Source organism: Galeopterus variegatus, unplaced genomic scaffold, assembly GCF_000696425.1.
Source record: "Galeopterus variegatus unplaced genomic scaffold, G_variegatus-3.0.2 Scaffold4525, whole genome shotgun sequence".
In the NCBI taxonomy this organism is placed as follows: Eukaryota; Metazoa; Chordata; class Mammalia; order Dermoptera; family Cynocephalidae; genus Galeopterus; species Galeopterus variegatus.
In genome coordinates, this window is record NW_007730636.1 from 18,602 (window position 1) to 33,845 (window position 15,244).

General features: G+C 45.0%; 1 protein-coding gene across 2 annotated transcripts in view; it reads left to right on the forward strand.

Annotated features, from left to right (window-relative positions):
* TEX2 (testis expressed 2) overlaps positions 1–15,244 on the forward strand; it is a 41,978-nt gene that overhangs the window by 4,028 nt on the left and 22,706 nt on the right. For both annotated transcript variants that reach the window (XM_008587752.1, XM_008587753.1), the window contains exons 3-5: positions 3,695–3,942; positions 7,110–7,256; positions 12,400–12,499. In XM_008587752.1, coding sequence (XP_008585974.1) covers positions 3,695–3,942; positions 7,110–7,256; positions 12,400–12,499 — 495 coding nt within the window. The remainder of the gene's footprint in view (positions 1–3,694; positions 3,943–7,109; positions 7,257–12,399; positions 12,500–15,244) is intronic.

A 15,244-nucleotide genomic window follows, 5' to 3' on the forward strand; every position in this document is an offset into this window, starting at 1 on the left:
ATCCGTTGCTGGACACGAAAAAAGACAAAACGGAAAAAAAAAAAAGAAATACCTAAAGCACTTAAAATCAAGATGAATAAGGAGATGACTGGATATATTCATTTCCTAGGGCTGCCAGGACAAAATACCATGAACTGGGTGGCTTAAAACAACAGAAATTTATTCTCTCACAGTAATGGAGGCTAGAAATCTGAAATCAAGGTATCAGCAGGGCCACGTTGCCTCTGAGACTCTGCATAGAATCCTTCCTTGCTTCTTTCTGGCTTTTGGTGGTGGTCATCCGACCTTGGGTTGCAGCTGCATCACTCCAAACTCTGTCTCTATCATCACATGGCATTGACTCTGTTGGTGTCTCTTATGAGGACATTAGTCATACTGCAGTAAGAGCCCACCCTACTTCTAGTATCATCTCATTTTAATGAATTACATCTGTAGCAACCCTGTTTCCAAATAAGGTCACATTTTGAGGTGCTGGGATTAGGACTTCAAAATATTTTGGTGGAGGAGACCATTCAACCCTGAACACTAGGTAAAAGAAAATTCAAGTGGGTGAGAACTCCTCAGCACCAGCCTCTGCTTAGCTCTCCTGGGAGGTCTAAGCCTATGCTGTCCAGTACAGTAGCCTTGTGGCTTTTGAACACTTGAAATGTGGCTAGTCCAAATGGAGATTATGCTCTAAGTATAAGATGCACAATGGATTCCAAAGTCCAAAAGAATGTAAAATACCTCATTAATTTTATATTGGATACATGTTGAAATGATAATATTTTAGATATATTGGGTTAAAAGCAATATATTCAAATAATTTCATCTGTTTCTTTTTACCTTTTTAATGTGATTACTAGAAAATTGAAAATTGTATTATGTGGCTCACATTATATTTCCATTGGAAATGGTCTACTGGTGTAGGCACTGAAGCTCAGGATGAGGTAACTCACAGGGGTCTGTAGGATCCCCAGGAAACACCACCTTAGGTGCTAAGGAGCCACTTGAGCAGCCTCGAAAGCAGCATGTTATTTATGGACTCAACCAAAGCATTTGATTATTTTCAATGAATTTATATGTTTGGAAATCCTGCCAAAAGTTCCCAGACTTCCATTCTCCGCACAACAAACCTAATAGTAGAAGTCAGAGATGTGGGAAAACTGGCAGTACGCTCGCTGGTACCAAAATCAAGCATGGCTGCATTCTCACACCACTAATGTCTTTTTAGACCTATATTAGTCTGGATTGCCTTTCGAAGCTGTAACTGAGATATTTATGGGAAGTTTAAGCCACCAAAAGTGTAATTAAACTAGTAGCAAGGGCAAAGGTAAATTGGTGAGGACTGTGCTGTTCTTCAAAACCATCTCTGAAACCAGTGACTGTGCATGGGTGGCTTGTCATCAGCATGAGGATGTGACTGGTGCCTATTCTCCAAGACCAGGTACATCTGCCAGTGCCAAGAAAATAGAAGTCCTCCTGCTTGACTCCCTGGCGTGTCCTCTCCCTCAGGGATGCTGTCACCAAAATCATGGATTTTTCTAGCAACCTGCATCATGCTTCTCAAACCTGAATGTTCGAGGGGGTATTCCTTACACAGGGAGGCTATGACTCAGGAGGCTAGGGGTGGGGCTGTGATTTTGCATCTCCAGGCAGCAGTGCCCAGGCTGCAGGTCAGGAAACAGCTCCAGGAGAAGCAAGAGTCTGGAGAAGGCAGGAGAGCCTAGTGGTCGCTTGGCAGAATTCTAGCATAATCTCTGAACAAGAAGGGTCTTGAGAGGCACAGAACAGGCTTGAGGTGCACAGAGCAGTGACAACTCCTGTGCTTTCTCCCCCTGAAGGGCAGGGTGACAATAGCATGAGAAGGCTGTTCTGTGGGCTGTGCACCCCAGCCAAGCCACAGAGTGGGGCTTTCTTTCTTCCCCTATATCACCAGGAGGAGGGGCCCTTCTTGGATGAGTTGTAATGGGATCAATTTGGTTTGAAATGTTGGTGTCCTGCTGCCCTATTTATTTTCACCTTTTCTTTTTCTTTTCTCTCTTTTTTTTTTTTAACTACTAACTAAACTCTAGACTTTATTTGGATTTCACTGAGTTTTTTACAGATGTCCTTTTTCTCTTCCAAGATCCAATCCAGGATACTGTAGTGCCTTTAGATTTTTATCTATTTTTTAAAATGTTTTTGGTATAGCTTCTAAATGTCAGTGTCCCACCATTTTAAAATAATGCTAAACTTAAAATGGAATGAGGATAATAAAGGATTCTAAAAATATTTTATGGGCCAGCCCGGTGGCGCACTATAAAATAAAATTTATGGGGCCGGCCCGGTGGCGCACTGGATAAGTGCGCCGCTTGGGAAGCGCGGTGGCGCTCCCGCCCGAGGGTTCGGATCCCACATACGGACCGGTTCCCGCTCACTAGCTGAGCGAGGCGCGGGGGCAGCGCCGAGGGTTGCGATCCCGTTGCCGGTCCCTGGTCCGGTACAGGGGCAACACTGAGGGTTGCGATCCGTTGCCGGACACGGAAAAAGACAAAAGACAAAAAAATAAAATAAAATAAAATTTATTTTTGTAGTTATGCAGTGTAAAACTCAAATAGTGCTGGAAATTATCTAGCTAAAATTTAAATTAAGGTTTGTCTTGCATGACCCTTTGTGAGGCTGTGGGGAGTTGCAAATCAGATGGCTGGAGCCTCTGAAAAATAAAATGAATCCATAGGATTTTAACCACTCTACCCTTCACCTAGCTCTCAGATTAAGTATAAAAATGTTAGCATCAGGCAATTCCCATGCTCGTTTTAAAACTCTCTAGTACAACAGGGTAAACTTTAAATCCAGGGTTGCTTTCCACGCACTTTGAAGTCTGTTCCTGGCTAATTTCACCATCCTCATTTTCTGTCTCTCCTCTCCATGTACTCTGCATGGAACTTCACCGAATCTCTCACTGGGCTCCAAACCCACTGTGCCCTGTCCACTGCTTTTTGCATATGCTGTTCCCTCTACATATTCCAGAATGCTCTTCCCCCACTTGAGCCAGGAAAATGGTAACAGTTCCCTCCAGGTACAGCCCAGATGTCGCTGCTGTGAAAGTTGGTGCTGGAGGTATGTGCCTCTTCGGCTGTCTTGGGCAGAGGTAGTCACCCCCTTCCTTTCTGCCCTGAGAGTCCTTTAGTCGTGCTGCAGTTATGACATTTTTACAGAAGACTGTGACTTATTAGCCTTGGTGTCTGAGTTCAAGGGCAGGGATTATGTCTTATTCTTCTTTTTAGTGTGGAATTGGCCCAGAGAAAGAGCTTGATGAATAATTTGTTGAGTGAAAAGTGGAGTCTTTGGAATTACTGTGTGCTGTATGAACAATTAATTAGTTTTCTGCCCGTTTTCCATTTGCCCCAGTGATTTGGGGTGTGTCAGTCCCATATTTGACCCTAAAAGATCACCAGGAAAAAGAGAAAGATACCTACAAAATGTATTTAACTGCTCCCATTACTCCGAATTATCTTGGAGAGGAATAAAAACTGTTCTAAAAAACTACCCATCATTAGAGCTAAGGTGTTTTTCAGGGTGGGAAATAACCTTGTAAATATTTTTTAAACAGTCATTTGATAGCATTTTAGATGCTTATCTATTTAATCCAGTGGCATTTGTTCTTCTGAGTCTGTTTGCCTTGCTCTTATTTTCTTCATTTGTACTAAGAGCCGTCACTTCTTTGCTCCAGGACTTTTGCCTGCACACAGCAGACACAGCAGTCCCTCAGGGCACCTGACCCACAGCCGCAGCAGCAGCAAAGGGAGCGTGGAGGAGATCATGTCCCAGCCCAAGCAGAAGGAGCTGGTGGGCAGTGTGCGGCAGAAGATGCTTCTAGACTATAGCGTGTACATGGGGAGGTGTGTCCCCCAGGAAAACCGAAGCCCCCAGAGGAGTCCCGTGCAGAGTGCGGAGAGCAGCCCCACGGCTGGGAAGAAGGTAAAGCTTTTTTTGGAAGCATCTTTAGAACAAAATGGGATCAGCAGTCATGGGCCTTCTCCCCCAGAAAATTGGAAGTTCCTATTTCTAAATGTGTGCATGTAGTGGAAGTGGTGAAATGAATATTCTCTTCTCATTTCTTCCTGCAGCCAAACGGCAATATTAGGAAACATATGCACAGTTATTTTTTAAGCTCTTACATTTAAATGAGATCTTCCTGGCAGCCTGTTGAATCCAGATTTTGTTCATAAAGCTTCTTTGATGCATTGTCAGTGTTCTGCAGCTCTTGGATTTTTCTTTGTTCCCAGTGAGTCTATGGAGAGAAGCTTGCATTAGAAACAGGAAGTGTTGAAAAGAAAAACAACCTGCTTGTCAGTTATTTCAGAAATTTGTTCACCATATGATATGCCATTGGCTTGGACATATGTCATGAAATACCCTTTGTTTCTTGCTATTTTGTCCTAAACTTGTTTCCTGTGAATAATTAGGGTTGTAAAGAAAGGCTAATAAAAGATAGACTCTCCCTCTTGAGAAGAGAAAAAGTAACCTATTCTCTTATGTAGCCTACAAATCTGAGAGCCTACAAAACTGTGTAGTGCCCAACTTAATATCGCCTGAGTAGCCTGGTGGACATTATCCTTGGGTGACTGTTTACTCAGAAATCTGTGTAGATAATCTGATCGGACTCGAAGACAGTAACCTCAGAAAAGCTGGGCCAGTTACCCTTGGGGTTTAGTGGAGAGATGTTCAGGCAGCGAAAAAAGTGATTTAAAAAGACAAGTTGTGGTACGACTGAGCACTCTCTGATGCTGACTTCTGCTCTTCTGTCCAGGACCTGGTGGTAGGGAATGTCTTGGTTTGTGGCAGAAGACATCATTGCACTAGAAAAGCACAGATAGCATTCTCTATAGCCATTAAAAAGAGTGAAGTAGATCCATGTCTTCTGAAATGGAATAACAAACACATTTTTTTCTTTTTTTTTTTAATGTATTCTTTTTTTTTAATGTGTTCTTTTTTTTTTTCCTTTTTGTCTTTTTTTACTGACTGGTAACGAGATTGCAACCCTTGGTGTCGCGCCCGTACCGGGGACCGGCAACGGGATCGCAACCCTGCCCGCACCGTGCTCAGCCAGTGAGCGGGAACCGGTCTCCACATGGGATCCGAACCCTCGGCAGGAGCGCCGCCGCGCTCTCAAGCGGCGCACTCTCCAGTGCGCCACCAGGCCGGCCCTTAATGTGTTCTTTTTTAAACCAAGGTTTAATTTTTTAAAAATGAGACTCATCCACATTCAGACACCCAAATTTGAGGGACTTCTAGAACATGAGATGTTTCCCTCACATGCGGTAACATGTGATTGAAAAATAACCCCAGGCTTCCAAAGTGAGAGATGGCACAAGCTGTGACAAGACTCAGGGACAGGTGTGGGCTGAGTAGCCCTTTGGGCTCACGCACAGCTCAGCAGCTGGTTCACCGGGGCCAGGCCCTCAGAGCTCCAGGCTCCAGAACAATTGCATGTGGCCACATGCTCATAGACCTTGAGGGTGCTCCCAAGCAATCCGACCTTCAAGTGTCAAGTCCATGAGCACCAAGCAACCTGTGTACTCTGCCACTGCGTGGGCCCTTAACTGTGATGTGGGCACGGTCACAACTGCCCCAGAGTGAATGCACAAGTGCAAAGCATATAGATAAGAGTGTCTGGTATATGGCTGTACCACGTGTGTGTTACGGCTACAGTCAGGACAGATGTATTAATGTCAACCACAGAGCGAGAGAAAGAGATGAATAATTTACAGATTACTGAATTTTCTAGATCTTTTGATGTTTTCTTTCCAAAGCTCCTGTTTCCATAAGGTTATAATCTAATTACCGATCTCAGCATAGGAAAATGTTTATATACTAGGTAGCCAGTTACACCTTGTGGGCACGCACGCACTCGCACACACACGTCAGAGCAAGTAGAGAATGGAGAGAACAAGGCTCTGAGTCAGGCTGGATCTCAGCATAGGAAAATGTTTATATACTAGGTAGCCAGTTACACCTTGTGGGCACGCACACACTCGCACACACACGTCAGAGCAAGTAGAGAATGGAGAGAACAAGGCTCTGAGTCAGGCTGTGCTCAAGATCTAGGGGCCTCTCGTCCCTGAAATAGAAGTACAGTTCCTGTCTTTCTGGGGTATTGTGAGGCGTGGATGAAGCAGCCTGAGGAGTCTGTCATGGTGCCTTGCACATGGTGTATGGACAGTGACAGTAATGGCAGCTGCTGCAGTACTGATTTCTCAGCCCATTACCTGCACTAACCACTGTGCCCAACACCCTCCATGGATGTTGCTGCTACTTTCCCCTTTTTATCCCCATCCCGGACCCTCCCCAGGCCAGAGTCCTCAGTCTAATAATTACCCTAGGAAATTGGAGATACGGGTTTGCTCTTCTCCCACCTCACACATTGGCTGCAAAAGATGTTTCAGGTATATTGCATCAAATGGAAGTGGGGCTCAGGGTATGTCGCTGGGCTGAGATTGGCAAGAACAGCTGTAGAAGTTTCACAGAAGCCCTGAGAGCAGCTCTCTCTAATCTGGGCCTATGGTTCTTAACCTTACCTGTTCATTACATTACCAAGGGAGCATCTGAAACTCCTGATGCCCACTTAAATCAGTGTCTCTGGGGGTAGGGCCTGGGTGTCAGTATTTCTAAGTACCCCAAGAGTATCTTGACCTTGCAAGGATCGGGCTGAAGCTAAGAGTCCTGGACATTGGGAAACCATGGATTCTGCCTGGATGAAAATCAGCTTGACAATTAACGTGTCCACACCTTAGCTGGAAAAAAGATAGGCAGACATTTGATCAGATATGTCGTTGATTTGGAATGTTGATACCAAACTAATTTGGGGGGCAAAGTAATTTGTTTGAAATATTAGCTGGTTCACAGGAAGACTGCTAGAAAAAGAAAATAGACAAAGAGGAGGTTTTAGCTGTGAGGGCAGCTTTTCTTTCTCCCTTTTTCTATTTGCCAACGTAATGTGGGACTTGTAATTTATCTGGAAGCAGTATGACTCGCATGGTCTCCCGTTTCTATAGGGAGAGACCTTTAGTAACTTTATATAAATTAGCACCTGTCTTATCCTCCAGTTGCTTTCTAGCTAATTTTGGTCCTTTTTCTTTTGCCAGTTGCCAGAGACTCTACCCTCTGAGGAAGAAGAACAGGAAGCCTGGGTGAATGCCTTGCTTGGAAGAATATTTTGGGACTTCTTAGGAGAGAAATACTGGTCGGATCTAGTGTCTAAAAAGATCCAAATGAAACTCAGCAAAATAAAGGTATTGTTTTCCACATAAGAGGCTGCTAATTCTCCATACTTGATTTCTGGAAGTTTTTACCCTTATGTCCTTGGTGAAAAGTAATTTGATTTCCTCATAGAATATATGAAGGTAGTAAGTTCTTCTCAAACAACACATGTGACCTTGATCGCAGACTGATCTTGATCTTGTGACTAACTGCATCTGGGGCCTTGGCGAACATTTCTGTTTACTTTTTTCTTGTGTTGCCATCATTGTTATCCACTCTAGGTGATAATCCAGAATTTGGTTTGGGAAAATGTGAGCTGTTGTAACTGATTTGTCTTGTATGTTTCTTTTGTCTTTTAAGTTAGAAGTGCACTTAAATTGCATGTCCAGCGCCTGTGCAGCCTCACAGTGGTCTAGACCACACAGTATACAGTCAGGAAAATACGACGGCTGCTTCAGACCCCTTTCTGAAGCCATTCTCCCTCTCAAAGCTGCAAAAGTTAGCATTGCGCTCCAAATGTGTCTGCATTTGACCTTTACTTTTAGCCAGATGGTACTTTATTTTGGGCTGTCTCTTTGCTGAAGAAACACTCCTGGTGCTAATCCAGGCCCACTTGGAAGTGAGTTTAAATTGTAAAAGTATTCCTCAAGACTGTCATTAAATGACCAAGAGACTTTATTGAGGTTTCTTAGAAATGTGTTTCTGACCCAATGAAGACCCAGGAGGAGGAGTCATTTTGGTCCCCAAGTCTTCACTGAGTACTTACATGGTCAGTAGCTTAAGTCAGTGCCTCTCAATTTTTTTGGATCATAAATATTTTTCAGAAACAGATACCTATGGATCCTTTCCCTAGAAATATGCACACTGATACAAAATTTGCCCACAATTTCAGAGAGTTAAAGAGCTGCACATTAAGAAACTGTGAGCTAAGGTAAAATTAGATCAGAAGGACATGGAGGAGTTTTCATTGGATTTCTGTCATTCCTTTGGGTAAAGAACCGAGCTTTTTCTGGCTTAGTCTGGCAAGCTCTGCTGTCCATGGGCCAGTGTCATCCCTTCCCCAGCCCCCGTAAAGAGGAGGGGCTGCCTTCTGGGCTGCAAGAGTAGATTTCGAGGCAGAATTTGGGGCAGGGCTCTGTTGACAAGTGTCTGCCTATTTGTGTCCTTGTAGATTGAGGGTTGAATGTACCTCTGCTTTCCATGGGGAAACAGCAAGCAGCAGCCCTCTGTGTTGGGAGAGGAGATAGTGCAGCCAACCTAGAAGGTTAGAGTTCCTAGGTCAAGGCACATGTGTAGGGCTGGCCCTGCTCTTTTCCCAGACACTCTTGGGCGCTTGCTTAAGCAGGAGGACTGCAGTTCCTGGCAGTGTGAAAAAAGAAAGCAGGCTGTGCTTGCATTCTAGACAGGACTCTGCTTCCCTGTAACGAACATTCCAATGCAGACTTGAGAGGACACGTGCCACCTTCTCTCTGGAGCTGGAAGTCCATGGAGCCTCTGCCGCCTTAGTGGAGAATGGTGGGCTCTCTCATCCTGGAGGAATTTGAGGCAAATCTTCTATTTTCAAATCTCCCTTTGCCAGTCACATAGGCTTTTGAAGTTCACAAACTTAAACATCCTGTTGTTTATTGAGGTCAGAAGTACTAAAAGTTTGAATGGAGACATGTGGCCCAGATCCAGCAGTGCCAATAAGAGGTGGGGGCTGTGTGCCCTCCGTTGCCAGCCATGCCCTCCACCCCCTACCTGAGCTGCTGCCACATTTTTTCACCTGCCACCACCCCTGCCAAGAGAACTCTTACTACCACCAACTATCCAAAGGACCCTAGGAGGAGCAAAACCTTAAACCTAGTAGTGAGTGAGCACTGATTAACTGGAATAACACTCTGTTAACTGGTTAACAGAGAAGTGCCTGGAGCAGCCTGAGCTGCCCACTGTGACATAGATCTCCCCATTCTGGTTTCCCTTGAAGGCCTGACCTATGGAGATCTCTGCTGGCCTTGCCCTGCTATCTCAGACTGTCACCCTTGCACATGATAGTTAATGTTATGAAAAAGCAGCCCTGTATGTGCATCTGGTGCCCAGTGATGGGTTTGAATAAGCTGAGTTTCTGCCTCCACAGCAGATGCACTCTTGGCCTTGGCAGCTGCTCCACTACCACACTGGGGCCCTCAGTGGTTCTGAGCCACTTGTGCCTATATCAGCAAATGCTGCTGTTATTGCTACAGCTTCTAACTTATGACTCACCAACCTGAGATTGTCCCATACACCTGAATGTCCAGTCTCCAGTTGGGTTTACTCAGGAGGGTAAAGAATGTGCCACTGGGTTCCTGTCTCCCTGTGGTGCCCTTTGGGTGGGAAGAAGAGTTTTTGGTTGGAAAGAATAGGAGGAGAAGTGACCTTTTCTTGCCTTCCCCTGCAGGGTAGGAAGGAGACTGCTGCACAGCCGAGATTTGAGTATGGGGGGTGCAGGGGGGTGTGAAGGGGCTGGTTAGAGATGTTCTAGAATCTTGGGGTTGGGCAGATGGGTAAGTAGGAAACCAGGCCCTGCTGATCTCCCCTTCCCATTCTGCTTACTGATAGGTAGAGCCCACCCACCCCTGCCCAGTCCTTCTCTGACCCCTCCTTTGTCTCAGGTCCTGTCTCAGGTTCCTCCTCTGCCTTTGCGGGGACTATTGGGTAGGGCCTAATGGGATGCTGGAAGGTTTGACAGGGAAGAGGAGGGACAGTTATGTTCCAGCTGTCCCTATATTCACTCCTGCAGCTCAGTGTCAGACTCATGTTCCCATAGAAACACTGTTGGAGGTGGTGCTATTCCCTGGCTAGTCCTTGGAAGTCCCTCTAACCTGGCATGCTCCTGGAGCGCTGAGCGTTAGAATGACAATAATAGACAAAAAGGACTGTGGCAAGTAGGCAAGATTTTGGTTACATTCTAGGCCAAGTAGTGTTCTATAGGTTGATAGAGAGGCCAGTGCCACTTAGGACACTGCCAAAGCATCAACTGTCAGTTCAAAAAAGCACATTTGAGTGCTGTCTCTACTCAACATTTTGTTCATCAAAGGCATCATAAACTCTTTAAAGTAACCCCTCAACCCCTGCAAAAAATCAGAGATGAAGTTCTCTGACTGCTGAATCCTAAGTTTGTTTCTCTGCAGTGAGACAGCTGAAGAGGTCCAGCCAAGTTAGATATCCATGCCTCTCCAGCTTGCCAGGTGATTGGCAATGTGGACACTTGTGTCACAGGCCAGCCAGGCTCTCAGAGCCTGCAGCATTCATTTTTTCCCCAGGAGTGTGTCAGTGAACGTTTGCCAAGTGTGTCCAGTGTGCCAGGTTCTGCTAGGTGCTAGAATATAAAAACGAATACAGCTGAGGCACTGCCCTCAAGGAGCTCACTGTGGCAGGGGAAAGATGGACACAGAAGCAGACACATTACAGGCCAACCAGGTACTGACTGTGGGAGTTGGAGGGGAGTGAGGAAGGCACCACAGACCAGTGGCCCTCCTCGTCCAGCGTGAACCATGCTGTCACTGTATTAGTCTGTTTTGTGTTGCTTTTAACAAAATACCTGGATCTGGGTGATTTCTAAAGAAGACTAAATTTATTGCTTACAGTTTCTGAGGCTGGGAAGTCCAAAATCCATGTGGTGTTGGTGACAGCGACCCACGGGTCTCACATTGCAAGATGGTGGAAGCAGAGAGAGCAGAGAGAGAGAGAGAGACAGACAGACTCTCCTTTTCTTTTAAAGCCCTCAGAACCACGCCCTGGCCACAAAAAGGAAAAAATGAATAAATAAATAAATAAATGAATAAAATAAAAAAAATAAAAATACATATAAGAGGTCTTCAATAAGTTCATGGAAGGATTTATATTATCTTTTAATTCAATTTTTCCATGAACCCTTTGAAGAGCCCTCATATACCTACGCAAATCCATGCAGAGGAAATATTGATGAATTAATTCTCTAATCTTGAGATGAAATAGAAATTTCTAAGCATGATACCAGTACTCTTGTGTTATTTCCGTTAGAATAAATTCCTGCTGATTGATTTGGGGTGTGTATTCATCCGGGTCCCAGCAGGAAGCAGGTGGCACACTCAGATGAGTAACCTGAGGGAGAGTTTAATGAAGGGAAGATTTATAAAGGTGTGGGCAGATGTGGAGACACCAGAAGGGAGAGTGCAGCACTCCAGGGCCAGCAGCAGTGGGAACAGTTACCACTCCCTGCAGGGGCAAGGCAGGGAGCAGTTTGCAGAACTCAAGGCAGCTGTATGGAGAAGGCTGCCTGTCTCACAGGAGCTCTGGCCTTCAAGAGAGGGAGGGACACATTCCTGACATTACCCTTCTCCATGTACTTCCTTGTGGGGCAGCTGTATGGAGAAGGCTGCCTGTCTCACAGGAGCTGTGGCCTTCAAGAGAGGGAGGGACACATTCCTGACATTACCCTTCTCCATGTACTTCCTTGTGCCCTGCCTGGTGGTGTATACCATTGGCAAAGCCCAGCCAGGAGCAGAGAGTGAGAGACACCAGCCTCGGGGTAGAGGGTAGGGTAAAGGGTGGAGTATGGGTTAGGGGTTGGGGTAGGGTGGGGGCAAACTGGAAATGTCCAGCACAGAGTCAAAAGGATAGGATTTTCTCAAGGATTTTAATACATATGGAAAGTTTGCCTCTCAGAAATGTAGCGGTTTCTTACTCTCCACTAGTAGTCTAAGAGAAGTCCATTTCCCCATGCTTCAGCCAATTCCGGGTATTATAAACTAACCAGCATGGCTGGCTTCTTCTCCGCAAGCAGGCCTTTGGTCAAATGCCACTCCTGCGAGAAGCTGCCTTAGCCAACATAGCCACCCCCCACTCAGCCCCACACTCCCTCTGTTCCATTCTGTGCTTTGAGTTCTTTGTAGCACGAATCACTCTCTGAAATTATATTATTTGTCTGTTTATCTGTTTCGACCTCTCCAATTTAAACCCCATGAGAGCAAGGACCTGGCCAGACTCATTCATGGCTCTTTTTGGAGTATGATGCCTAGTACATGGCATATGCATACCACATTTTGGCTAAATAAATGATGTGTCCCCAAAATCTCAACCACCATCCCCTCTGGAAGTATGTTGAATTTTCACTTACCTCAGCATTTTTAGCAGGTTACTAACGTGTCTCATTCATTGTTTACTTCTTTTCTCTAGCTCCCCTACTTTATGAATGAGCTAACTCTGACGGAACTTGACATGGGGGTGGCTGTGCCAAAAATCCTTCAGGCCTTCAAGCCTTATGTTGATCACCAAGGTAACTCCTAATTCACTCTAGAGGGGACTTGACCATTTATATAAGTGTTAAAATGTTTTCATCACTGCAGATTCAATACAGTTGAAGGGAGTTGGGACTTTTTTAACCATCCTATTTCATGTTGAGTGTCTTTTGTTCTTAATAGTCATGGCCTTAAACTGAGGAGGAGAAGATCTGGCCTCTCCTCCTAATCTTTCTAGTCTCTCAGATTGTTATGGGGCCTGCTCCAGCACCCTGGGATGTCACGTGCCAGTTGATGGGGCCTGAGCTCTGGTGTGGGTCACAGCCCTTTCCAGGTGTGCGGCAGTGGGCTGGATTTCAGTCCCCTCACCTCTCACGGGCTTCACAGGTGTGTCTGACCTGGCCCTGGCCCTGGCCCCTCTCCTCTCCTCAGATATAGTCACATCTTACCTTGCTCTGACTTACTAGGTTGCAAATTTTTTGACCTTTGTGTCTTACATCTTTATGTTTCTTACCACTCCCAGTAGGTACTCAGTAAGTGTTTGAAACATGAAGACATACATTCAAAGGCAATATTTTGAGAGTAAGGCTTTCTGCTGGAAGAAAGTTCTCAGACTTGATCTTTTAAACATGCTGCTGATACAATATTTATGCCTACTCTTGCGGGTGGGAAAAAAAGAGTTGATTAGAATGTAGAGAGAGTTAAAAGTATGATGATGATGTGAAGATGTGTCTTTTGTGTCACATGGTTTTAAAAAAACTTTGCAGGGAGAATTTAGTATTCAGGCGTTTGGTAAAACAGAGGAGTGAGCCAAGTAGGCAGGAATAGCCTGTTAGCACACAGGGAAAAGTCTCACTGCCTTCTTACTGGAGCACCCCTGGCCAAGTGAGCCTCTCTCCACTTAAACCATATTTCCATTATTCCTAAAATGGCTCAGGAATGAGGTAGAGGAAAAATAATGACAGCTTTTGAAGAGAGTGATATGTGTTTTGAAGTAAATGTTTTGTAAAATTTGTAGACTATAGAAGCTACTTTTCTCCCTGTCTGGCTACATCAGATGGCTCTTGAATCGTATTTAGTGAAATCATTTTTCTGCTGTTGTATACGGTTGATGTGAGTGTGAAGAGATTTTTCTAGCACTGTGGTTAGCAGCTCTAGCAAATCTCCCTAGCAATATCTGAGGTGACCACGAGCCCATATTTCCATGTTTCTAGCATCACATCGATTTCAGAGAAAGATCAGAGTATTATTTGCAGATGCAGAAGGTCACCTAACACCTGTACGTTGGGATCACTTGTAACCCCCATTGATGAATCTCAGTGCTGCTGGTCTGGTCATTTGTTTCACCAAAAGTAAACTAGAAGAGATTTTGATTCTTTGTGAATGGTTTAGCTAAAGTTCTTTTAATCACATGGAAAATGTTAAAAGATGTGTTATCCACGTGTCAACTACACAACTCACATCTTCGCCCCATCAGCATACAGGGGCTGCTCTCCTTCCTCTGACTCAGGCAGCCTCTCTGTTGCCCTTCACTCTTTGCCTCTTTAGGAATTGACTTATAACAAGCTGGTAAATGATCAGCTAACATAAACCTCCTGAGAGGTGGGCTTAAAGAAAGTAAATAATACGTGTACATGCTCTGTTTTCTAATGCATTAGCAGTCTCCTATCTCAGGACCATCCTTTGCTGAATTAGTAGAAATTTCCAAGCAGAGAGGAGCAGGGCCACAGCAGAACTTTCCATCATCTAAGAATTGTCCCTGTGGCTTTGAACTCTACAGCATCATGGAGCAACTTTGGTGAGGCTTTGACTAAAATTCACCAAAACCTAAGTCTCGAGCTTCTTTCTTGTTCTTTTAGAGTAGGAGCTGCAGTGAGATAGTGGACTGTTTAGATCAAAGCTTGGCTGGTTTTTAATCCATTTTAGGCTTAACTCCGTCCAGAACAAGTTTTAGAGATCTGCCCGTTTGTGTAACAAAGGAGAAAATGTTACTAAAGAAAGGACCAATAAAGACATAAAGTCTGTGGGTTTTTTAAAGTTTGTTCAAATTAAGTTTTTGCAAGTCTGCAAAGGATTCAGATATGATGATCATACTGAAATGAACTTGAAAGAAATGCATTTTGGATGCCATTGCTGCAAGGGGTAACCTTTCCTTTTAAGGAAATTAAAATCTGGGGTGACTTGCTAAAACTGATTCTGAAAAGCAGAGCTCACCTTCCAGGGAAATGCATCCAACGTGAAGTTGGAAATACAATGCTGAGGAGAGGCACCTCCCATGGGACCCTTCACATTCTTTTTTAAAAAAATTCCTGGGCCGGCCCGGTGGTGCACTGGAGAGTGCGCCGCTTGGGAGTGCGGCGGCGCTCCTGCCGAGGGTTCAGATGCCATGTGGAGACCGGTTCCCGCTCACTGGCTGAGCGCAGAGCGGGTGCAACACCGAGGTTTGCGATCCCGTTGCCGGTCCCCGGTACGGGCGCGACACTGAGGGTTGCGATCCCATTACTGGTCAGTAAAAAAGACAAAAAGGAAAAAAATTCCTAACTTGTGCTTGTTTGTTGGAGGCGTATTGCTTGGGAGGGATACTCAGGCCACAGATGGGTTCTTCCATCCTCGGAATGCTCTTGAGGCAACACAGAGCACTGGTTCTGAACCCTAGCTGTGGAGCTAGATGGCCAGGTTCACAGCTCTGTGGCCTCACTTCCTCATCTCTCAAGTAGGGATTCTAATAGCACCTATTTCATAGGCTGGTCGTGAGGATATTTAAATGAGTTAATATATAAAGG